Source organism: Hakea prostrata, chromosome 8, assembly GCF_041222555.1.
Source record: "Hakea prostrata isolate BN-2017 chromosome 8, UWA_Hpros_2, whole genome shotgun sequence".
Taxonomy (NCBI): domain Eukaryota; kingdom Viridiplantae; phylum Streptophyta; class Magnoliopsida; order Proteales; family Proteaceae; genus Hakea; species Hakea prostrata.
The window spans coordinates 53,541,003-53,566,554 of NC_142607.1; the positions used below are offsets into that span (position 1 = coordinate 53,541,003).

Consider the following 25,552-nt stretch of genomic DNA (forward strand, 5'->3'; position numbering starts at 1 on the left):
CAACAACAACAACAACAACAACAATAAGCCTTTTCCCAACTAAATGGGGTCGGCTACATGGATTCTTGCCCTCCAATCAGTTCTGTTCAAGGCCATGCTAGATACAAGGCCTAAGCTATACATATCCTTTCTCACCACTTCTCCTAAGGTTATCTTAGGTCTACCCCTAGCTCTTCTAGTTCCTTCAATATGGATTATATCACTTCTCCGAACAGAGCATTTATAGGTCTCCGTTGAACGTGGCCGTGCCACCTCAAACGACTTTCTCTAAGCTTATCACTTATGGGAGCAACTCCTGCGACCAACTCTAATATGATCGTTTCTTATCTTATCCATCCTAGTTTTGCCACTCATCCATCTTAGCATTCTCATTTCTCGCTACACCGAGTTTATCTATATGATTCTTTTTAACAGCCCAACACTCGCACCGTACATCATAGCTGGTCGGACAACGGTCCTATAAAATTTTCCTTTAAGCTTTAATGGAATACGCCGATCACATAAGACCCCGGATGCACCTCTCCACTTCATCCACCCTATTTTAATTCTTTGGGAAACCTCATCTTCTAAATCACCTCTTTTACTTATGATTGAACCTAGGTACCTAAAACAATCACTCGAGGAATCTCTTTATCGTCAAGTATCACCACTTCATCATCTCGCCCGATCATGACTAAAGTTACAAACTAGATATTCTGTCTTCGATCTACTAAGTTTAAAGCCTTTTGATTCCAAAGCTACTCTCCATGATTCTAATTTGGTATTAATCCCCACTTGGGTCTCATCAATCAACACAATATCATCCGCAAAAAGCATACACCAGGGGACCTCATCTTGAATGTCTTTGGTTAATTCATCCATTACCAAGTGCAAATAGATATGGGCTTAAAGTTGACCCTTGATGTAGCCCAACCGTTATCGGGAATTCCTTACTTTGTCCCCCCACTGTTCTAACACTAGTCACCGAACCATCATACATATCCTTAACTATATCTACATATTTACTTGCAACACTTCTTTTCTCTAGTACTTGCCAAATTAACGCTCTAGGGACTCTATCATAAGCTTTTTCTAGGTCAATAAATACCATATGAAGGTCTTTCCTACATTTTCTATACCTTTCCATAAGTCTCCTAATTAAGTAAATAGCCTCCGTTGTAGATCTTCCCGGCATAAACCCAAATTGGTTCTCCGTAGAATCGTAGTTAAGTGTCTCAACCGGGTTTCAATTATTCTCTCCCATAATTTCATCGTATGGCTCATCAATTTAATGCCTCTATAGTTATTACAACTTTGAATATCTCCTTTATTTTTGTAAATTGGAACCACAACACTTCTCCTCCAATCATCCGGCATTTTCCCCGTGCTCATAATCTTATTAAACAACTTAGTCAACCAAACTAGTCCATGGGTTCCTAAGCTCTTCCATACTTCAATTGGGATTTCATCGAGACCTTGTGTCTTGCCGAGTTTCATCCTCCTTAAAGCTTCTTTTACCTCGGACATCGAAATTCTACGTATATAAGTTCGGACACCAAGTGCCTTGGTGAAAAGTGTAATCGTCCGAAACATAAGTGCTTGAAGAATGCTCATTTAGTAAACTAGAGAAATAGGTTTCCCATCTTTTCTTAATATCCTCCTCACAAACTAATACTTTACCATCTCCATTTTTAATACATCTAACATGGTCAAGATCTCTACTCTTCCTATCCCTCATCTTAGCTATCTTATAAATAGATTTTTCCCCTTCCTTTGTGCCCAACTTATTGTATAACTCTTCATACTTTCTTTCCCTTGCTTTTCCCGCAATTTTCTTAGCTTCATTTCTATCTAACCTATACCTTTGAAGATCCTCAACATCCATAGTTCTTTGCCATGTCTTAAAACTAGCCTTTTTATTCCTAATGGCAGCTTGAACCTCACTATCCCACCACCACGTCTCTCTATAAGAATGGATCTTTCCTTTTGATTCACCTAGAACATCCTTAGCCACCTTCTTAATACACATAGCCATCTCATTCCACATTGCATTGGTATCCCCTTTAAAATCCCATTTTCCTTGTTTGACTACTTCATTAACGAAGGATTTAGAGTACTCTCCTTTCAAATTCCACCATCTTATTCTGGGATAGTTTACCTTAGACCTTTTATGTGTTCTTGGGACTAAGCACATATCCAAGACCACAAGTCTATGTTGTGCGCTTAAGCTTTCCCCGGTATCACCTTGCAATCCTTGCACAACAATCTATCAGTCCTTCTAGTTAGGAAGAAATCTATTTGGCTTCTATGCTGTCCACTTTTGAAAGTAATTAAATGCTCATCTCTCTTTTTGAAGTAAGTATTTATAATAGATAGATCAAAAGCAGTAGCAAAATCCAAAATTGAAATCCCCTCGTCATTCCTTTCTCCAAAACCATAACCTCCATGAACACTCTCATATCCTCTTTGATCTTTTCCAATATGTCCATTTAAATCACCTCCTATGATAATCTTTTCTCCTTGACGAATTTCTTGCAGTAATCCACCCATATTTTCCCAAAATTCTAGCTTTAGACTTTCATCTAGTCCTACTTGAGGTGCATATGCACAAATTATATTTACGAACTCTTTCTCCATTACAAGCTTGATAGCAATAATCCTATCACCCACTCTTTTAACATCCACCACATCATTTTTTAAATCTTTATCCACTATTATACCCACTCCATTTTTATTTGTTTTATCCCCAAGTATACCAAAGTTTAAAGTCATCCAACTCTTTGGCTTTTTTACCCCTCCATCTAGTCTCTTGAATGCAAGCTACATTAATCCTTCTTCTCCTCATAACATCTATCAATTCTAAGCTCTTACCAGCTTAGAGATCCTATGTTCCAAGATGCCAATCTAATCCTATGCTTATGGACTAGCTTCTTTACCCGCACTCGTCCACGGCGCGGGAACCCTTGCCTACTTATCACCGCATCCGGGCGCCGATGCGACGCGTCGCTTACTGGGGACGCCCTAGCTAACCCTTGCCCACTTATCACTACACCGGGCCATAGTGTAGCGCGTCGCTTCTTTTGTCTGGGAACGCCTAGCATAGCTTTTTATCATATAAGGTCGAATCCATGAAAAAAGGTTTGGCTAGATTTTTTCGGGGGGGGGGGGGGGGGGGGGGGGGGAACACCCCCCTCCTCGGGGGTGGGGCCGGGGCAAAAACACTGGCGGAGTTATAAAAGCGAAACCGTACCGAATAAATTTGGTTTCATTATTTACCGTACATAATTTTAAATAATGTTGTACGGTGTGGTTTTAAACGGTGCGGCTTGGTGCGGTTAAACGGTTTCGATACACAATTGACACCCTTAACATAGCTTAATAAAATAGTCCAATTAATTTTGTCTTGTCTATAATATCTCTTCTTCACTCTACAACACTTTATCAATATGCTTCAACTCAAAGTAATTACGTTTTGAAAAGAAATACAACATATTACATTATTTTGTTCTATTATGTTTTCTATTACAAAGTAAAAAGGATAATCGACATCCCCACATTTGCTTTTTGTAAACAATATATTTTATCATGTTCATTTGCAATATAAATACATCATGATTAAATTATGTGATTTATCGAATTTTATTGTATCTGATTTATCGAATTTTATAGTCAAACAAATAATAAGATATTAAGTCGTTAATTGTTATTGATACAACAAAGTTTTTTTTTAGAGTTTTATCTTTTATAATATGTATATACACATATTATGACACTCGTGTGAATCATTTCTTTCTTCTTATTTTTTAAATTAGTTAATTGATTGTAAGTATCTTTTGTATGATTTAAGGTTTTATTGATAATGCGTTGAAATTTTAATTTTTGTAGTAAACTTCAAATATATTAATCTTTAATGTAATGCTAGAAATTCATTAACTAATGTTCTATGATTCAAAGTTTCAATTCTTTTTGTTCTTTTTCTTTTTGTTAGCAAGTAATTGTTTGTTATTATTTTTTATTACATTTTCTTTTATGTTTTAGACACTTGTTTTTATAAATACATTAAGTGTCATAATGATTAGATCCTAGATCAAATATAATGCAAAAATTATTAAAAATTGTCAATGATAGGTTAGTAAAGCGGTTAAAGGCTCAACTTCCCACGGGAAGGTATTGGGTTCGCACCCATTTGGCGGCATTAATTATACAAAAATTCCATTGAGAATGTAATCGTGGTGCGCGCATAATGGCCCGAATGAACCTCATATCCAAAAAAATAATATTAAAAATTAATGTCATCTATTGAAAAATCATAAGATTATTTAATTATGTGAATTTTCTTGTGCTGTTCAAAGGAAACCAATGCATCACCAACTAAAGTTGGATTGAACCCTTGTTTTCAAAATGAAAAATCTAATATAGACGATCAACAACTAGAGTTGGGATTCACCTACAATGTAAATCATTAAGATAATATAAAGTTTTAGTAAATGCATTTATAAAATAATCACATATATATGCATATGAATTGTAATTTAGTATTTACGAGATTGTTTTTTATCAAATAATTAGATTAAGATGACAGTTTATAGATTATATAAGATAAAGACAAATTATCTTGATAATGCTAATGAGCTTACATCTTAGGCTTTTAATGATTATTGTATGACAATTGAAATCATAGTTGAATAGTATGTTGTTCATATTTATAACAAAAAAATGATTTGATATAATCATTTATTAAATGTCTCCAATTAATAACTAAATTATTGTTTATGAGCAATACCCCTTGTGTCTCTGCATGGGGATATGTTATTTTATATAAAACATTATTTGTACACATCAAGCCAACAAGTTGTCATAAATTATCTACAATATAATTAATTTATGGTCAATAGCTAATTATTTTTCATATTATAATTTTTGGATGTACGGTTTATGTTCCAATTGCTCATCTACGATGCACAAAAATGAATCCATAAACAAAAGTAAAAATATATGTTGGATATAGATCTTCTTATATAATTCAATATCTTGTTAATGAATATAGATTTATTTAAATAAAAACTTGTTTATTATCATTTTAATGAATTTATTTTTTCAACATAAGGGGAAAAAAACAGTTGGAAAAAAATATTGATTAAAATACATTATTATTATCTCATTTAGATCATCGTACTGAGGAATGTAAACTTGAAGTTCAAAAGATAATGCATTTATAGAGTATTACGAATTAATCATATTGCCAAAAGTTACTAAATCTCATATTCTAACTACAAATGTTTAATTTGGGTTGATGTCCTATCAAGACAATCTATAAATGCAAATGAAACTACACCACATTTAAAACGTATAAGATTAATCGGTTCCAATGATAAAATCATAAAAATTATAAAAGAAACAAATTATCAAAATGATTATAATAAGGAGAAAATGGAGGTGGTGATGATGCCATTGCTACTATAAAGGTGAGGTGCGGGAGTTGAGAAAATATAATAGGGGACAAGGGCATAATCGAGATTGTAAACAAATACTTAATAAAGAATAGAAGACTTAGTATTTCAAATGTTTGTTAATTAAATTTATTCTTTAGCAACAGATGATGTTTGTAATTAATTTTCTTTTAAGGATAATAAATGTAATTGATTGTAAACACATAGAGTATATGTAATTTGCTCTCATAATTAAAATTTAAAAAATCTTGCTTTTTTTTTGGGTAAGAGAATCACACTAAATATTAGAATTTTTATTTTTAAACAAAACAAAACGAAAGGGACAATTAGCAATTAAAAAAAAAAGGGTAAATATCACTTACCCCCCTCCATTTTCATGACAAATAGCACGTACATCCCCTCTAAAATCAAACCTTGGATAATACCTCACTCCACCGTTAACCCCATTACTTAGGACTGTTAAATAATTTTAATATGACCATATTACCCTCAAATATGGTAACGTTTGAACTTTTAATTTTCAAGAATTTTTTACCATTACAATATTTTTATGGGAAAAAGGGCATCCCCTCTAAAATAAAAATCCTTGGCTAAAAATACCCTTCCTTGTTTAACCCCATTACTAAGGATCTGTAAAATAATTTTAAAATGACCAAATTACCCTCAAATAAGATAATTATTGAATTTCAAAATAAAATACCATACTTCAAACCCAATTTTTTTTAATTATTAAAACCCAACATACCTTTTTTCTTTTTTTATTTTATGAAACAACGTTGAAAAAAAAAAAAATTGCAATTGATATCGAAATGCAATTTCAATAGTGAATTATCAAAAGGGTATGTTGGGGTTTTAATAATTAAAGATAATTTAGATTTTAATAAGGTATTTTAGTTTTTAACAATTATTTTAATTGAGGGTAATATGGTCATATTAAAAGTATTTTAACCTTAGTAATGGGGTTGATGAGGGGGATAATTTGCAAAGTTTTTTAAACTAAAAAAATATTTTAAGTCAAGGATAGTTTGGGATTTTAGAAAAATATTCTTGAAATGAAAAAGTTAAATTTAATTGAGAAATTATTTGAGGGGAGGTGTTTGAAATTATTTGAAAGTCGTAAGAACGGAGTTAATGGTAGAGGTAATATTCTCCAGGGATAGAGGGGGTGTATTTCCTGAATATGGAGGGGATCATGTAAAAAACTAAAAAAAAAATTGTTGGGCTTGTAGTTATGTCTTATTCTCCACCTCACATGTATGCATATCCATGCATATCCAGAGCATTAATGCAATTCAAAAGTGTGAAATAGAAAAATTACGTGTGTGGCATTCCTTTAGGTACCTTAAATTAACATGTGATGCAGAGCTGTTATCGCAAGATGAATGATCGTTGTGTTTGTTCTATCTCCCTTAGGATTTTGATTTCGACGGTTTCAATAAGTTTGTTTATTCAGTTATTTAGTTACTACATAATTAGCAAACTCTCCCTTATAAAAGCTTCCCCAATCCATTGATCTTCAATTCCACCCTCAACATTTGTCCTCCGCAGCATCTCTCCTTCCCCCCTCCACCCTCGCTGGTTAATTACGGAGGGGAAGTGAGTTTATTTTCTTTTTCTTTTTGAAAATAGATCTCTAAAGGATCAGTAAGATGAGTAAAAGCAAAGTAATAGTTGCAGGTGTTTCATTAATTCTGGTGGTGGGTGTAGTTGTCGGTCTCGTTGCCGGTATAAGCCGTGCAGGCAAGTCCAGCCAAGAAGCATCAAACAATGCAGACATGTCGACAGGGATGAAAGCTGTTAAGACCATCTGTGCACCTACTGATTACAAGGAAGCTTGCATGCGCACTCTTGGCACAGTTGCTAACAATGGAACTGCTAATCCTAAGGATTTCATCAAGATTGCTGTTGCTGCTACCATGGAAGAAGTGAAAGCTGCCATGGAAAGGGCAAATACCTTGAAAAAGGATAACCATAATACTACCCAAAAGAATGCCTTAGAAGACTGTGATGAATTGCTACAATATGCCGTTGATGAGCTCCAAGATTCCATTTCAATGGTGGGTGACAATGAATTGAAGACGGTGAATCAACGCGTAGCTGACCTCACCAACTGGTTGAGCGCTGTGGTCTCGTACCAAGAGACCTGTAAGGATGGAATTACAGATCCAGAGTTGAAATCAGCCGTGAAAGATGGGCTTGTAAATGCTACCCAACTCACAAGCAATGCTTTGGCCATTGTGACAGAAATCTCCAACATTCTTGGTGCTTTCAACATCCCTCTTGACATCAATGCAAAGTCACGGCGACTCCTAGAGGCTGAGACTAACAAGGTTGACAGCCAAGGCTACCCAACATGGTTCTCTGCAGCGGACCGCAAGCTTCTGGCTGCACGAGGTGGTGCCAACTTGAAACCCAACGCAGTGGTTGCCAAGGATGGTAGCGGTCGATACAAGACAATCTCTGCAGCTTTGGCCGCCTACCCAAAGAACCATAGAGGCAGGTATGTCATCTACGTCAAGGCTGGAGTCTATAATGAGTACATCACCGTCACCAAGGATCAACCGAATGTCTTCATGTATGGAGATGGCCCAAGGAAGACCGTCGTCACCGGCAACAAGAGCTTCAAAAGTGGCATTTCTACATTTAAGACAGCCTCTTTCTGTAAGTACTATAGAACTTAATGCTTTATATAAGCAACTTCGTGCTTAATCTATGACTTTAATACTTACCACATGCATGCATGCAGCTGCTATAGGAGCTGGATTTATCGCGAAGAGCATGGGATTCAGTAACACAGCAGGACCTGATGGGCACCAGGCCGTGGCTCTCCGTGTTCAATCTGATATGGCAGCGTTTTACAACTGCAGGATGGATGGTTATCAAGACACATTGTATGTACAAACACATCGTCAATTCTATCGTAACTGCGTCGTCGCTGGGACCGTGGACTTCATTTTCGGTGATTCTTCGACAGTGATGCAAAACTGTTTGATCATTGCAAGGAAGCCCATGGACAACCAACAAAACACTGTGACTGCCCATGGAAGATCAGATAAGCGTGAGACAACAGGACTAGTGATCCACAACTGTCGTATTGTTCCTGAGCAGAAGCTTTTCCCAGTGAGGTTCAAGATCCCCACATTTTTGGGCCGCCCATGGAAGCAATATGCAAGGACTGTGATCATGGAAAGTACATTGGCTGATTTCATCCAGCCTGCAGGGTGGATGCCCTGGGACAAAACTGGGTTCGCACTTGACACATGTTACTATGCCGAGTATGCCAACCGTGGACCTGGTGCTGTTACAAGCAAGAGGGTCAGGTGGAAGGGTTTCCATGTTATCAGGGATAGAAAAACTGCTTCTCAGTTCACTGCTGGTTCATTCATCCAAGGACACCTCTGGTTGAAGACCACTGGTGCACCTTTCCTCCTTGGCTTCAGACAATGATTTACTAGAATTTTAGCCTTGGTGGCATCAGGAAAGCTAGACAGAAGCAGTTTTCAAATCTTTTCTCCCTTTTTTTTTTTTTTTTTTCTCCTAATATATTGTAGGAGTAATCAAATTAAGTAGTGCAAAATGATGTCCTTTCAGAGAGGGGGAGAGAGAGAGAGATCAATTACAAAGGATGGTAACTTTGATGATCACCCACCCTTGACCAACACCATCTGCTATCTGCTATGTTGCATTATATTGTTCATACTCAAGTAATAAGATTTATTCATTTGTATACTCTGTGTGATTTATCATGGCTGGATCCTTTAATTGTTGAGGTAGAGGTTTAGCACATAGATCTTCTACGTCCAGGTCTTTCTTAGTAGGCTCTACCTGGGCCTCAAGAAATGTATGAGGGAAGCATAGATCTCACCCAATCAGGGTTGAGGATCTAGAATTATACTTTGTTGCTTTTAAACACTTAATACTTAACTCACTTTTTTCATCATGTCTCCCATATCTCATACGAAGACTAGACAATTGCATGAGAATGGAAAAACGATTTTCCAAATTGGATTTTGTTGAAAAAACTACTTCCTAAGTTCCTGAAGATTGATATATCAATTAAGAATTTTATTTTTTTTTCCATTCTTTTTTTGGATCATAAATAACTAAAATTGATCCTAGATTTGTCGTGAACCCTGCTTCTAATAATTTTGTTTATCCCAATTCTAGGAAAACGAATCAATCTCTCAAATTTCATTAAAATTAGGGATGTAATGAGATATTTAAAATTTGAATATGATTTGCTTTTGTATCATTTAGGGATTTTTGTGTTTATTTGGAGATTTTTTTTCTTCTCTATCTGAATACATACAAATTTTTTTCTTTTTAAAAATAAATAAATTAATCTAATGCTTAATTAAAAGATATTGATTAATCTTGAATCCTATTTGATTATTTGGCAAGAATGCTCCTTTTTTTTTTTGGTATGAGAAATATTGGTATACTCTACATTGGTGAGTGATTTAAATAGATAAAATTTGAAAGTAAATAAAAAGAAAAGAAAATTACATGGCATCCACTATTTTTGGGGTAAAACCGCAGTCCGAATGATCATTCCATGTCGCCGTGTCGGTGGCTGGCGAAACCACCGACACGACAACATGTTGCGATATGTCAATCGAAATAAAACCCAGTCATTGCTATTTCCATCGATTCTTACTAGTTATTCCACGGGAAACCTTACCCTATGTATGTTATCGCTTGCAAGTGGGAAAGACAAGGAGACCGGTGCGAGTTTTTGACGATGGGAGAGAGATTAGAGGATATAGTGAGACAGAGGGAGAGAGAGATAGAGAGAAGAATTGCAGGTTGCAGTAGAGGCGTCATCATCGGAGTCGGAAAAGGACTCAGAGTTTTTGACGGTGGGAAGAATTGTAGGTTGCAGCAAAGGCGTCATCATTGAAGTCGGAAAAGGACTCAGTTTTTTTTATAGTGGATTGTGGGAGAGACCAAGAGATGGTGCAGAGGCCCGAGAGCAAGACAAAGATTAGAGGGCGAAGAGAGACAGAGAAATCAGAGTTGCAGGCTTGTAGTAGTGTTTCTGTTGTCGCCTATCGGAGTCGGAGAACGACACTCATTGCCCTGGTCGACATCAACGACAAAATCATCGTCGTCCTCTATTCTCAGGGGATTCAGATCTCTGCAGTCTGCCCCAAGTTTCTTCTCTGCAACCGGCTACTTGTTGGAGATCAAAGGGAACTCATACCGCCGGTAGAAACACTCAATTTTGCTGCATTCAACAGCAAGTGGCCGAACTCACACCGCCCGCAGAAAAATCTTCATTTTTCGCTGGTTTGGCGACGAATAGCCGATTTTTCGACAACTTTTTGACGATTTTTGGTATCTATCGTTTTGGTGTTCGGTTTCGTGTCGCCCATGAGCGACATGACATTGTTTCGCGACATTTCACCGACATAATATAATGTGTGTAAAACGTGACCACCCACTATTATCTTCAAAATTACATTGCACCCACATGCATAATTAAAAGTTAATTACCTTAAATGTGTAGTAAAATTATCTAAATGTCCTAACCCTTGATGGTGTCATTTAATATTTGAATTTTAAATTATCAAAAATCCCCTCTAGACAATAAAATGACAATAATGCCCTCATAGAGGAATTTGATATACATCTGTATTTGGTAAGGGTGTCCGAGCTTTATTTGAACCTATAAACAATTGGTAAGAAAAATGATGAACTTTACTTTTTCGTACTTTTTTTTTTTTTGGGGGGGGGGAGGGGGACTAAGGTTCGCTTGGATTAGCTTATGTATTTCATGACTACATCCTTAGGGGTAGCTATTACATATAATTTAAATATAAAACAAGCTTTGCCTCTAGCCTCGATGATATTTGAACTCTTGAATGAACTAATCTTATTAAGTTGCTTTGTACTAGGGTATGATATAATCGGCTGAAAAATCAAATAGCTCAATCCATTGATAAGTATCCATAACAAATATAGCAAATTGCACTAGAATCCCAAAATGGAGCCTTTAAAGCACTGACACCCCACATATGTTTTACACAGTTTATTAAATACAACAAATTACACTGACATCCCAAAATGGAGGGCTTAAAGCACTGACACCCCATTTTGTGTTTAAAAAACACAAAGATCCAAAATTGAATTTTTATTGGATATATTTGTCCAATTTTATCACTGAAAATAATTAAATCAATGTTTATTTTGTTTCAATTAAAAAAAAATCCCTATAATAAACAATATTTTTTGGGGCTGTTTTTAGTGATAAATTATACAAATATATAAAATGGAAATCCAATTTTGGGGTTTTTGTGTTTTTTAAACATAAAGTGTATACAAATATATAAAATGGAAATCCAATTTTGGGGTTTTTGTGTTTTTTAAACATAAAGTGAGATGTCAATGCTTTAAGGCCTCCATTTTGGGGTGCTAGTACAATTTGCTCTATTAAATAACCTGAGCGGTACTTTAATCCATTTACTTTTGAAATTTGAATATATGTAACAATGTGCAATGTTGGTAGAGTGGTAAGATCTATACTTCTTAATGGAGAGGTCTCCCAAACCACAAACTGCCCCACCGAGAAACTGGTAAAAACGATTATATAATAACTTATAACACTAATCGTCAGCATTCAGCAATAAAAACATTACTGAGGAGCCAGGTTTGAATTGGTTGGACCAATTGGGTTTTAACACATGGCAATCAGTTTTAGATCCGTTTCGGATTAATCGGAATTAGCAAAACGATGGACGCCGATATTAAATTTTCAGTTCCTCGTCTCGGAACCTTAAACGCAGCGTCGCGCACATGACCCGTTACCAGTGACTGGTTTCTTTCTTTCTTTTCTGCTTTCTCCGTTTTTACTCTTCTCCCTTCTTCACTTCTACTCACCTTTTTTCTTCTGTTTCGCAGCGCCATTACCCAAATCTTAAAACGTACTTCCATATTTCTCGGTATTTTCCCCCCAAAATAATATTCGAGATTCCCTTCACTTCTTCGATTCATCCTTTCTGTCTTATTCTGGATGACTGAACTACGATAGTAACGAAGAGACGATAGAGGTGGAAGCAATTTACGAACGATCGGAAACAACAGGTTATCTGCGTTTTGAATCTCCTTTGGTGTTTTGTTTTTTAAATTATGTTTCTAGGGTTTTTATGGGGGTTTAAAATTTATGTTGAAGGTTTCTCAATGCTGTTGCGATGATGCGAGATTCAGTTTCTGAATGTAGTTGTTGTGGATCGGAGGAGCGTTGGTTCATCCACAACATAAAACACCGAGGAAGCCTCTCTCGTGTTTGCACTTCGTGTGTACTGAAACTGTACCCTGGATTGTTTTGTCCTCATTGTTTCGAGGTTTACGAGGGATCTGTTGAAGAGCGCGTCGTGTGTACAAAATGCTCCTCAGTTTCACACTCGGCGTGCGTCGGGTTAGAGAATGCTAATCAGTATGTTTGTCCGACTTGTTTGGACCCTAGTTTTTTGTTTTTTCATGTTGGCGCTTCCAATATGAAGAGTAAGGATAGCAATGGGGAATCTGTGTCAGGAAGTCGAATTGCGATGGATGACAAGATGGCAAAAGTTTTCCTTTCTGCAACTCAAATTGCTGCTAGTTCGATGGCAAAAGCAGCTGCTGCAGCTAGGGTTGAGGCAGAGAAAAGAGTTAAAGAAGCTGCCTTTGCAAGAAAGAGGGCCAAAGAAGCACTGGAATGGGCAGCTGCTGTCACGGCCCAAGAGGGACGAAAGGGTAAGGGATTGATGGTTAACCCGGCTCATGCGCCAGAACAGAATAAGAAGGCCAAAGGAAGTACTGGAGTAGCCGCAGCTGTAGCAGCACAGAAGCCGATTCAGAAAAATCTCAGGGTAGATGGGAAGGGGAAATATGGAGGAATTCCGACCCCTGCGATGAATAGGGCGTCAACTAAAGGGCACCCTAAGAAGAATATTTCCATCAATGACAACAACAATCTCAGAGAGCCTTTTGCTCTGAATGCTCCACGGCAGCAAGTTCAAAACCCGCTTCCAGTGAGCACCAATGAGGATTCTAGCGATTTCTTTAACTCGCATAACCATGTTAGAGTAAAGGAGGAGAATAATGGGGTTTTACCAGATTCTTCTGTTGCTGGACAGTTGCAGCATGCTAACAGTCAGGGCAAGGAAGATCATAGAGGAAAATCAGGAAGACTGATAGATTCTGAAACGGGTTCCCAGCAGCTCCAGTCAAAGAAAGGTTTGTGGGGTTTTTATTTTATTTAATTTTCCTCAATACCCTTGCTTTCCTGCAATAATTGTTAAAGGTTTTTATTCTTTTTTTATTCTCCCCCCCCTCTTTTCCCCCCTCAAAATGTGGACCACAGATATATTGGGGTCAACGACTAATTCTGGGGTTCTGCTGATAAAATCATCTGATACAGCGAGCTAGCTTCTGTGAGTTATTCTCGCTGGAGTATGTGCTTATTGGGTTACTTTTCGGATTCTCTTCCATTCATATTTTGGATTCTTCTGGAAGTTTCTAACAATATCCTGTATGCTTTTAATACTGAAGTTAAATTTGGTACTCTGACCTCAACTGTGTCTTCAGTGTGAAGAAACTTTTCATTTCTTTTTTCTTCTTTGTCATGGTTTGACATTCTCAAGTCTCCAGGATGGACTTGCTCATCCTTTCTGTTGAAAAGAAAATCTGAAACTTGCTAAGCTTTGCACTGTTTACTTTGAATTTACAGCATTTTGGTTCTATGTTGTGGATGTTTGGAATGTGATCTTGTTGAGCTTTGTCCACAGTTTGTCCAAGTTACCCTGAAATTGTTTAGGATCTTATTTCTTTTTTTACAGTGTCACTAATCCTAGAATCTTTAACCTTATCTGAGTATTGACTCACCAGTAGATCATTTGTTGTGGATTATGTGGTAATGGAGCACTAATCGTGGATGTGAATTTTGTTGTAAGCACTTATCTATTCCTTATTGTCTAGGATCCTTATTGTCTAGGATCCTTATTGCTTGAAAAGGTGCTCTACATTCAATCCCTTGCCTCCTCTCTACTTTTGGTTTGAATTTTTTATGTTGATGGTATCAAGAGGGAGGAGGTTTCCTTCTTCTCCTCCTTCCCTGCCCCCCTTCGCCTTTGTCCGCCCCTCTCCCTGATTTCATCAAGACCATTCCCTCCAACTCTGAAATCCTTGAAGCCATCAACTTTTATAAGGGCAATGGTGCTTCTGGCTTGGACGACTTAGTGTGGGCTTTTTTAAAGCTTCATGGAGCTTTTCGAAGAAGACCTTGTTTGTGCAGTTCGTAGCTTCGTTCTTAACCCATCCCAGCTTACCTCTTTTAACCCTACATTCTTGTGTCCTACTACCAAAAAATCTGGAGCCTCCACTCTCTTTGTCTTTCGTCCCATTTCCCTCTGTAGGCTTCTCTACAAGTTCATCTCCAAAGTTTTCGCGATTGCATTAGGCATGTCATCCCCTCCCTTGTCAACAAAATCCAGTATGCTTTTATTGCAGGTAGGTGTGTTGCTACTAACATTCTCCTTTGTGCCGGAGTTGTGTAGGGATTTGACCGGTCCTCACACTCTCCCAATCCTTCACAAATCTTTCGATTCCATTTGTTGGGCCAAATTCTTGATGTCTTGACCTCAATGGGGTTCCCTACTCCCCTTGTTCAATGATTGAAGCTTGTATCTCTTCTCCCTGCTTCTCCGTCATCCTTAATGGCTCCCTTTCTGGTTTCTTTCCTTCCCAAGTGGGCATTCGTCAAGGATGCCCCTCTCCCCCTTCCTCTTTTCTTTGACCCTTGAGGTGCTCTCTAGACTCATACAATCCAACACCAATTTACACCTCATTTATTCCATCCCCAAATGTTGAGCCGTTAACCTTATTGACCTCGCTTTGCGAATGATCTAATGATCTTTTGCAAAGCCTCTCATTTTTCTATCTCCTCCATTCTTTCCACCCTTGGTCTTCCTCTCATCCTAGGCCGCCCCACTAACCACCAATGCTTTCACATGCTCGTCCATATTAGGAAGAAACTCCAACTTTGGCAGGGTAGGCTTCTCTCCTTGCAGGGAGGATGCTTTTGATCAGATTGGTCCTTCAATCTTCCTATCTTTATTGGTGTGACATCTTCTCCCTCCCCAAAGCCACAATCCATTACATGGAATCCCTTTTTTTAGCTTTTCTTTGGAAGGGCCTAGAATCCCCTACATTCCTTAATCCCATCAGTTGGCCCTTTGTTTGCCACCTCAAATCAGGGGAGACCTTGGCTTCCGTTGGATTCATGGTTACAATTGCACCAGCTTTCAAAAGCTCATTTGGAAGATCTCCTCCAAATACTTGATTGAGTTAATTGGGTCCACGCTCACTTATTGCAAGATGATTCCATTTGGGACTGATTCTCTCCCCTCCAACCTTTCATGGGTTTGGAGAAGGCTTCTCCTTCTTAGACCTCTTGCACATGTTGCTATTTCCACCCACATTGCTGATGGAGCCTCTTCTTACTTCTAGTTGGACCCTTGGCACCCTTTAAGGATTCTTTACAACTTCTTGAGTCCTTGCTTGGTCTATACCTCCTACATCCCTAAATTCCCCTCTTCATGGAGAGCCCTTAACCTTTGCCTCCCTACCCAAGCTTTTCTTTTCCATTAGCACCTGTTAATCCCCAACTATATCCTATGTTGGGATGGCCCCCAAAGATGTGGAACACCGTTTCTTCACTTGTCCCTTTTCTTGCTCCTTGTGGGCGAAAGCTATTATTACTATTTGGCTCTGCTCCAAACGCCCTCTTGGGTTCTCTAGGGATTGGGTTTGTTCTTGAGACATTTTGCAGGGTCTTCCATTTGTGATGTGGTAGGCAAACTGGTGTTCAATGCCTTGATCTCACACATTTGGTAGGTGCAGAATTTGATAAGATGGACTTCCCAAATTGAGACCTATTGATTATATTCGGAAAGCCATATGTTTTTATGTCTGCCCTATATTAGTCTCTCCCCCATTCCCCTCTTTTGGACGCCCCAAGGAATAGGATTATTGTTGTCTCTTGTCGTCTTGGCTCTTCTCTCTCGCCGACTAGTAGGTTGTAATCCCCCCTCTTCCTTGTACATTCTCTTTTTGCCCCTTTGGGTGTTTGATTAATGATTATTTAATTCATCCCCCCCCCCCCCCCCCCCAATTCCAAAAAAAAAGAAATAAAAAGAAAAGAAAAGAAAAGAAACGAAAAGAAATGAATATGGGCAGACTAATGTTGTGATTAATTTTTAATTTTTGTTGTGCGGAGAAACAATAATTTTATGCACAGCGCAGAATGTGATACATGACCAATTCAAATCTTTTTCTTTTTGTTGCTTTGGTTTCACAAAGATCTAGTTTATAAGCAAATATTCCTATCCGGATCTCTCTCTCTCTCTCTCTCTATTTGTATTATCAACCAACTTGAGCATTCTAACCATATGGGATTGTTTAGTTAGGTTCTGTACCATTCAGCTCTGTTTGAAGCAATTGATTTTTGTCAAACCGAACTGTATATTTTTCAGTCACTTATTCTGAAGTCTTCTATGGTGTAATACTTGGTCATTCAACCCATCTAATTGGTAGCATGTTGTTACTCCCTATCGGTGCACGCTGTGGTTTTTGCTATGCACATGCTATCTCAAACATAGTTGTCAAGGCGTCGCCTACGCATCACCCTGTCAAGGCGTCCTGGTGTCGCTTTGCTTGATGTTGCCTTGGTTCTTGTTGTACTCTATTGCCTCGCCTTGTCGCCTTGACTACGCATCTTCCATCAAGTGTGCATCCGAATGGCACCTACTCATGGAAGTTCATTTTCTTTTTATTGCCAATATTCTAAACTTCATATTATGACGATTGAATTGGAAATGAAATGAGATAGTTGATTTTTCGTGGGAAGTAGCAAGTTATTAGCAAGATATTCTCATTTTTTAATGGTGTAATAATGTTGCCTAGGGTTCCAACACTCTGATCAAGGTTACTTTGGGCCCACTAAAGTAATAAATTTCAAATACAAAGAATCTGTGACAATTTCATAATCATTCAGATTTCAGAACAGTCAACATCCTTTTGGGGAGACATAAAGGAGCCTAGGAGTTCGGACAGCAGTTACTAAATTCAAGGGGAAAGCCGGAAAACACTAAATTGGAATTTTCTGAAAAGCCCATCGATGCATTTTGTTTACATGATTCTGTAGAATGTGATTTTCTAAGAACATGATTCTGAGAATGATGTTATGGAGAGTCTTAAAATTGTTTGGTTACTCTAATTCTGTCAATTGATTCTTCCTGAAAACCTTTTGGTTACCATAACTCTGCCGTGTGATTCTTCCTGAATAACTGTTCGGTTACCATAGTTTTGTCACTGTTTGGTTACCATAGTTTTGTCAACTGGTTCTTTCTGAGTAATTTTTTGGTTACCTAATTCTGTAAAATTATTCTCCCTGAACATTAGACAATCAAACCCAAGTTCCCTAACGGGAGAAAGAAGAGAGGAAAACTTGAAAAAAGGCAAATGTGTGCCTGCTTCAGTAAATCAGGCTCAGAGAGTTGAGAGAGAGAAGATGGAGAATCCTTGTACCACTAAAATTGTTTGGCAACTGAAGTGGGTCTACAAAGACGGAGAAGATGGAGATGAGTAGGTTTAAAACCTTAGAATAAGATTCTTCTGGAGCTCAAGTCCTTTCAACCCTATATTAAAGGCTAAGAAATAGACTTCTAAACTGGAAAGGAAGAGCCTTAACCCAATTCTTAACCTATTAGGTAACACAAGTTACTAGGAAACTAAAATTAGATTCGAAATACTGGATTCATAAAATCCTAAACTCCTACTCCATGGTGAACTTGTTCAATTGAACCCCTCTGCACCCCTGGGGGGCCCCTGCCCGCAGAACATACACTGAGTTCACAAGGCTCATCCATTGCAGTGTGGTCTGGGGATGGTCACAGACTCACAATCTATGCAGCCTTACCCACACTTAGAGGAGATGCTGTTTCCAAAGACTTGAGTGGGCGAATTCTTGGTCACAGTGGAGTAACTTCCAGTGCAATAGGCTTGTTCACTGCAGGGTGGTCTGGGGATGGTCAAAATCTATGCAGCCTTACCCAACACTTCGCCGGGATGCTGTTTCCAGAGACTCTAACGGGTGACGTCTTGGTCATAGTGGAGTAACTTCGATAGTTGCACCAAGGTCCATATTCAGTTGAACTAATCCAAGACAACTTAAATTAAACACCTACTTATTTTTGGCCCATGAAATTGTCCAATTACGTAAATAGCCCATGTGATCAAAGGCCCTATGTGTGTTGGACCCAATCCTAGAATTATTCCTAACAAAAGAAGCCTGTTTCGGTTATGGATCTGCATCATGAAGTTTCTCCTTTTATTTAGAAGTTCAACCAAGAACCACCCTACAATAGGATCGATCACAGGCCAACGGTAGGTTCCAGTAACAATGACCTCTAGTTGATGGACAAATCAGTAGCATTTTCCTGTTTATTAATGCTTTAGTCAGCAGCAATCATGAAGCTTCAATTGTATCTCAGAACCAACTAACTGTAGAATACAAATCTGGGCTCAGGTTGTTGGACAACTATGGACTAGTATGGGAATCTAAGGGGTTGAATATTACTGCAAGAGGGCAACAGCTTAGAAGAACCACCAGGCCGTGATTTGAATCTTCAGTCTGAGATAGAATAACCTTCAATGGTTTAACCAGTGGCTTCAGCAGTATAGAACATATTTTTGGATCTCCTCAGAAATGTGATTGTTGCTGCACAGTAAAAGTTAGTATTGTGGATACGGGATAGGGATATGAGGGGGTTGGCTATCTTAGCCTCGTCTCTTTCACGGTTTCACCTATAGTTGTATCAATTTTCAAGAAATGGCTTCTATCAGATCTCAATCAAGCAAACTGCAACTTCATCGATTTGAAAACTGTAGATGTTACAACTGATGAGGAATTTATACTTCGCTAGGTTTCTTAAAAAGAAAATTGGAAATGATGAAGGTGCAACTAAAAAGGGAAGGACATGATTAGAGTGCTCAGATAGGGACTAGTGACACATCAGTGAGGAGTGATTTGATTCCTATTGAAGGAGCTAAAAGAGCTAGGGGCAGACATAAAGTGATCATATATGTGAAGTTGGGGTGGTTCCTCATTCCTCTTACTATACGTCATTATTTTTTGTCCTAGTTATTTCCCTATTTCATTCGACTTTCTGATTTTCCTTTTTCTATCCATGGTTGTCAAGGCGATAAGGTGAGGCTTGGCGATAGAGGCAACGAAAACCAAGGTGACACCAAGGAAGGCAACAAGGTGACACCAGGTTGCCTTGACCTAAAATTGGGCCTAGGCACCTAGGTGGATGCTTTGACAACCATGTTTTTATCCTTATTTTCCTTGCATTCATCTTCTCTTCCTGATCCTTTTCTGTATTTATCCCTTTTCCACTTTCATTTACCTTTTCTTTTCCCTTTTCCGGTCAGAACTCTGCTTTCCCTTCTTTTACATGTTTGAATCTATGTATCGTACCCCCTTAAGTTGGATAAGGCTGAGTTTGTTGTTGTTTCAAATAGGAAACTTATTGCCTTTAAATGACTTGCTAAAACGTAACTTGCCTTTAAATGACTTGCTAAAACGTAACTTGCTTGCTGGTTTAACGGTTAACATAGGAAATTAAATCAGAAGCAAATCAGTTGCCAAGAAGGTGCAGCTGATCTCCCATCCTTGCTGTTGACTTATTTTTTCTTGAAGTTTTCTCTTAATAAGGCAAGCTAGGGGACAGATTTGGTATTTAACTTGGGTATTTTAGAAGGATGCCCACCCCCTTCCCTCTTTGCTGTTGACTTGGTTTCTTAGTAAGACAAAATATGGGAAATATTGGCCTTTTGACATGGTAATTCTAGAACCATCCCACCAAGGCAATATGGATGTGACCCTGTTCACATGAATGGTAATTCTGTTTTAAAATTGAATCAGTCTATCTCTACCTCATGCTTCCTCCTTACAATAAAGTGTATGCTGGTGAAGTGAATAGTGGGAGCCAGAGAGTTTAGGTAATATAAATGAGTCCATGCTGCATCAGTTGAATTTTTATTTCAGAATGGGCATGTTTGTCATTCCATAACAGGCACTTGATAAGATGTCAAGTCAGGTTTTACTTGTTGATTTAAAACCTTCTATACCAGCAGCCAGCAGGCTTATGGACTGGGAGGTCTTAAGGAGAATCACCCTGGGGAATGATTCTATCCAAGGATGTCAAGGTGTCCTGGTGTCGCCTTGGTTTTTGCTGCCGTCTATAGTCTCGGCTTGCCTTGTCGCCTTGACAACTTCTATCCTTTGAATTTCAATCTAATATATAAAGGCTTCATTAAGCTCCAAGAATTTCTCCAACCCTGAAATATCATAATCAGCAAGGGAAGTAAGGGACAAAAGAAATAGTATAAAGAACGAAGAAGCTAGAATAAAGAGAGGAAGGGGGGAGGGAATTGACTGCTTTTGTTTTGCTGTCTTTCTTCTAAGACATTACTTGGGAAAGGAAAACACACTAAGTGGTGATTATTTGGTTACATCTGATATGATACCAAGATAACTATACATGGTGGTGCGAAGCATGATATCCATTCAATAAGCATCATACTTCAACTGAACATGCAGTGTCTACCTCAAAAAGGGGAAGAAAAAGGGTTCTATCTGGTCCAAAAGAAAGAGAGGATCTTGTAGAATACAACATTGTTTGCTGTGAGAAAATATGGTGCAGTTAGCAAGCTGTACTTGATCTCCTACCTGCACCTTCAAATTCTTCCTGGCCCCTGAATATTGCCCCCCCCCTTTTGTGTGGAAATTGTAAAGAAGTCTCAGGCTGGTTTATTTAAATGATTTGGATATCAGGTTTTTTGGATATGGCTAGGTTTGTACTAGAAAAGCAGTCATCCTTGAGTTTGGAAAATGTTAAGGAAAGCACCTTCTGTACTTTGTAGTCAATAGAAGCTTCTTTTTCTCATCCAAAAAGGTTGCTTGTGCATTTGGACTTGAGATGCAATGGCAGATTTTTCTTGGCAGAACATTTTGCTTTAAGTTGAAGGTTGAGGGCAATTTGCATAGAAAGGAATTGGATAATGCTCTTCATATTATAAACTTATAATGATTTGAGTGTAATGTGTATTCTATTTGATCATCCTGTTGACTTTGGCATTGTCTCATGTCACCTTCGTTAGCACTACATAGGTTTATTCACCTTGTGATGCCATTACTGCGTGGTGTATGCATTATTTATATACGTACGTCCTTGTGTAATTCTCTTGAATAAGTTACTTTTGTGTAAGTCTCTAGAATAAGTTGCTTTGGTAATCGATTTGTATTTTTGTTTTGTGAATCAAATTCATGGGATTTCCCCTTTTTCAAACCTTCAATTAAGGTTTGTTCTGATTTCTCCTTTATCAAACCTTCAACTGAGGTCTGTTCTGCCTAACAAGGTTGAGAATCTCAACATATCTGAGAATCACTAAGATTCTTGAAATACTTGAAAATCCAGTCTAGTTTTTTGGAAACAGTGGTTTGTTAAAAATAAGTAAATAATTTTGTAATGCCATCAACTGAGGTCTGTTCTGCCTAACAAGGTTGAGAATCTCAACATATCTGAGAATCACTAAGATTCTTGAAATACTTGAAAATCCAGTCTAGTTTTTTGGAAACAGTGGTTTGTTAAAAATAAGTAAATAATTTTGTAATGCCATTTTGACTTGAGAAGCTCATATATTTGACATCTCAATTCAAGATGGCTTTCAACTTTGTGGGCTTTGTACGTCTCTCTCTTTTAATTCATTCTTCCAAAAATGATTTTTCGATAGGCAAATGTCTACAGTTGGCTCCAAAACTTTTAAGGGAAGCTGGAGTCCTTGGTTGGTAGTAAGCGTAATATCTCAAGGGAAAATCGTCTGATTCTCATTGTTCAGGACCTCGAACCTGAGGTAAGTCTGCCCTCTTTGAAAATAGCGAGTTGCTGAGATCTAGGTGAGATGTGGGATCTTTCTAATTTTTGTCTGGAAACTCAAACTCCACCTCAAGGGAGTTTAAGTGTCATTTGGGGTGAAAGTATTTTGCTGAGCCTATTTTAGGTCTTTCTAAAATACTAGTGACCTCATATTTATGAAGAAGAAAAAAAAAGTAGTGTAATAGTTTCATTGTGGAGTCCAAGTTGGAAACCACCATGTTGAGTAAAAACCTAAATGGCCTATTGTACATAATATACTAATTCAAAGCCCTAAAATCATACATTAATGTTCAAACAGCTGCTCCAACCAAGAATCTGGTGAAAGTTTGACGAAAATGAAAAGTCTGAGCTGGCAGCCAGCTTTGAAGAACCTTGGAGGAACTCCTTTGTCTTGTCGAGTTTGGGTTGGCTGAGATCTCGACCCAAGATCTCAACAGAGTTATTCTATTTTGTTGACTTGCCTAGCATCTAGTTTCGCTAACCAAAATGGTGAGACATCATGTGTCCTCATAGTATGCCTATTTTAGACCTTGTCTGAATTCTAAGGACATAATTATGCAATAAATATATGGAGACACATAGTTAATTAAGAAAAATTAGAGACTTGAAAATTTATTCTACAAATCAAAAGATGCATCGAAGTGTTTAATAATGTGACATTACATGGACATCCAACCCAAGTACAATGACTATTACGTAACTCATAAACATCTTGCTACCTTGGTGTTCCACGTCTCAAGTTGAACCTGCTACTAAGGGGGTCTACATTCTTAAATTTTTGGAGATTTCTCCGATATTCTCAAAATAGTCAAAGATTTCTCCTAGATACTGTAACTGTCCGAGATTTGGGTGAGTTTATGAACCATGCTCTGCTCCTGCATGGGGGCTTATGAGAGTGTGAGTAGGGGTAGCAACATGGATGAGATTTTTGGTATATAATTTATTTCTAACTGGCACATGATTGAGGGTGGGAAAGAATCTAACTGTATGATTGGGGATGGATTCTTAAACTACCGAAGATATTGATCAAGATACTGTCATTATTTTGGTTGAACAGAATTTTGAAATGGATTTTGTTTTTGTATTGCAAGTTGCTGAAACATTCCTCCCTCCCCCATTTCTTTCTAGTGGATCTTTCTATAGGGGTGAAGTACTTTACAAATTGTCATTAATCATTATGCCATTATTAAATTTGCAAACATTTTTGAGTAGGCACTTAAAATGTCAGGATTTCTATTGTTTAAAAAAGTGAGTTCACATCAAATTATAGTTACCGAAATGTTACTCCTCCAAACCCCCCCCCCCAACCCCACCCAAAAGAAGAAAAAAAAAAGGAAGAGGAAAAAGGCATAGACAAACAAACCTTGGTTACAAGAAGATCTTCCCATAGTTTTATGGTGAAACAATGCAGCCTACATGCTAACCGGACTGCTACATGCTTGTATGTCCTTTTGGTCCCCAGAGCTAATTTTAATTGTTCGTGAAGAGGATCACAAGGACATGGATGAAGGGAGCACTAGGTATATATGGCCCAAATGACCACTGAGAACTTAGTGACCTGAATAAACCTAATTTACTCCATGCATTGTTTGGTGAGAATTGGTTTTTGTCATGAAAACAGAAAATTATTGCCCTGGCTGACAGATGAAGTGAAACTGCTGTTTTTTTCTTGCTGCAGATCTTGCACCGATGTTACTGGATTGCTAAGAGTAACGTGATTTTGCTGCAGAAATGGCACCAAGGAAGCCACTATTGCCATTACATAAGTGCATATGCATGCTGGTGGTGTGAGTGGGCAGTAGCTGTAATACCAAAGTTGAAAATGAGGATAGGGGCTCCATGGGGAGGACCAGGGAAATGTGATGAAATATAAAGTGTTCTTTGCCATGATCTGAGTTTGGGTCCAGTTTGATCACTGGGATATCACTGAGGCCGGACTACACAGAGAATTGTTCTAGCATATTTCTTGACACGAATGGGGAATCTGCGTAGATGCTCCCAACATTTTTTGGTACCACGAGCTAATTGCTGTAAATATTAGTGCAATCAACTGTTGCACGTTGTATGTTGCAAAAATTATCAGTTAGATTATTTGCATCAAAGGGGTAAGTAATGTGTTGAATGGACATGATTCTTTGTCATCTTGCCCTGTTACTGATAATGCCTCATTTATTTTAGTTTGTGTACAATTTTTTGCTGGTGAATTAGATTTACAACATAGCCAGGCGATGGAGCTGCAAAATGCATCAAATTATATACAGGTAAACATGTGTGTATTCATTTTAAGGTCTTGAAATGTCAACATCAGTCGACAAATATTGCACCAATCACCGGGGGCTTTGCTCAGGTAGCTAAAACTTTAAGTATTGAAAAACTAGACAATGAAGAAGGTGAACTGCCATTAAAAAATGGATGTTAACAGATGTATTGAGTTGCATGGGGTATCTGAATTTGAAAACTGAAAAGGGCATCCTAGATTTTACGTTGCTCAGATATTCAATGGCGTGTAGTTTTCAAAATAGGTGGAGTAACTTTCAACTGCTTGAACTTTGAAGGTTAGCCATGGGCTTTGTACGGTTGTGCTTAGAGATTCTGTCTTGGATATCAAAGAGATGCAGGTTTAGTCCAGATTCTACCTGGCAAGTTCTTTGCTCTTGCATCGGCCATTGGTATTTAAGCGACTACTGTTGGTACTTCTCGTTCCCTGAGTGAGCGTACGATCAACGGATCAAGGAAGGTGTGGCAATACAGAGTCTCCAAGTAGAAATGATTGATTGTTCGTAATTCTCCACACAAGTTCCATAGAACCCAGAACTGTTCCAATGCAGAGTGCCCCAGGGCAATGAATGTTTAGGTGAAGTTGAAATTTGGTAAGTAATCTAAGGTCTAGCACACATGTCAAGCTCAATTACAAGGTGCTTGGGCTACCAAAGTGTATGCAAGGAAGTTCGCATAAAGGGTGAGGAGAGTACCACGATGAGTAATCTAAGGTCTAGCACACATGTCAAGCTCCCCCGACGTTTGTGCTCCCTGACGGGTTCCCGACCACACAAAACAGTGGGGCGCACGGTAAAAAAAACACTTTTTGGATTTTTTAATTAAATTTCATCCGTGGGCCCCACTGTTTTGTATGGTCGGGAA

At 38.1% G+C, this 25,552-nt stretch overlaps 2 protein-coding genes across 5 annotated transcripts; both read left to right on the top strand.

Annotated features, from left to right (window-relative positions):
• The first annotated feature begins 7,078 nt into the window (after positions 1 to 7,078).
• LOC149008621 (putative pectinesterase/pectinesterase inhibitor 45) lies at positions 7,079 to 8,876 on the top strand. The gene is made up of 2 exons (XM_089167398.1): positions 7,079 to 8,090; positions 8,176 to 8,876. Exons 1-2 carry the CDS (start codon positions 7,079 to 7,081, stop codon positions 8,874 to 8,876), a joined length of 1,713 nt encoding a protein of 570 aa, XP_089023524.1.
• A 3,361-nt stretch (positions 8,877 to 12,237) lies between these two features.
• LOC149008622 (uncharacterized) lies at positions 12,238 to 25,393 on the top strand. Of its 4 annotated transcripts, XM_089165451.1 has the most exons (5): positions 12,238 to 12,512; positions 12,601 to 12,864; positions 12,963 to 13,646; positions 13,774 to 13,843; positions 24,090 to 25,393. In XM_089165451.1, exons 2-4 carry the CDS (start codon positions 12,855 to 12,857, stop codon positions 13,836 to 13,838), a joined length of 759 nt encoding a protein of 252 aa, XP_089021577.1. In that variant the 5' UTR covers positions 12,238 to 12,512; positions 12,601 to 12,854; the 3' UTR covers positions 13,839 to 13,843; positions 24,090 to 25,393. The 4 variants fall into 4 exon arrangements, with proteins under 4 accessions (XP_089021577.1, XP_089021576.1, XP_089021574.1 ...); XM_089165450.1 differs by having other exon boundaries at positions 12,649 to 13,646; positions 24,090 to 25,391; XM_089165448.1 differs by having other exon boundaries at positions 12,601 to 13,646; positions 24,090 to 25,390.
• The last annotated feature ends 159 nt before the right edge of the window (positions 25,394 to 25,552 follow it).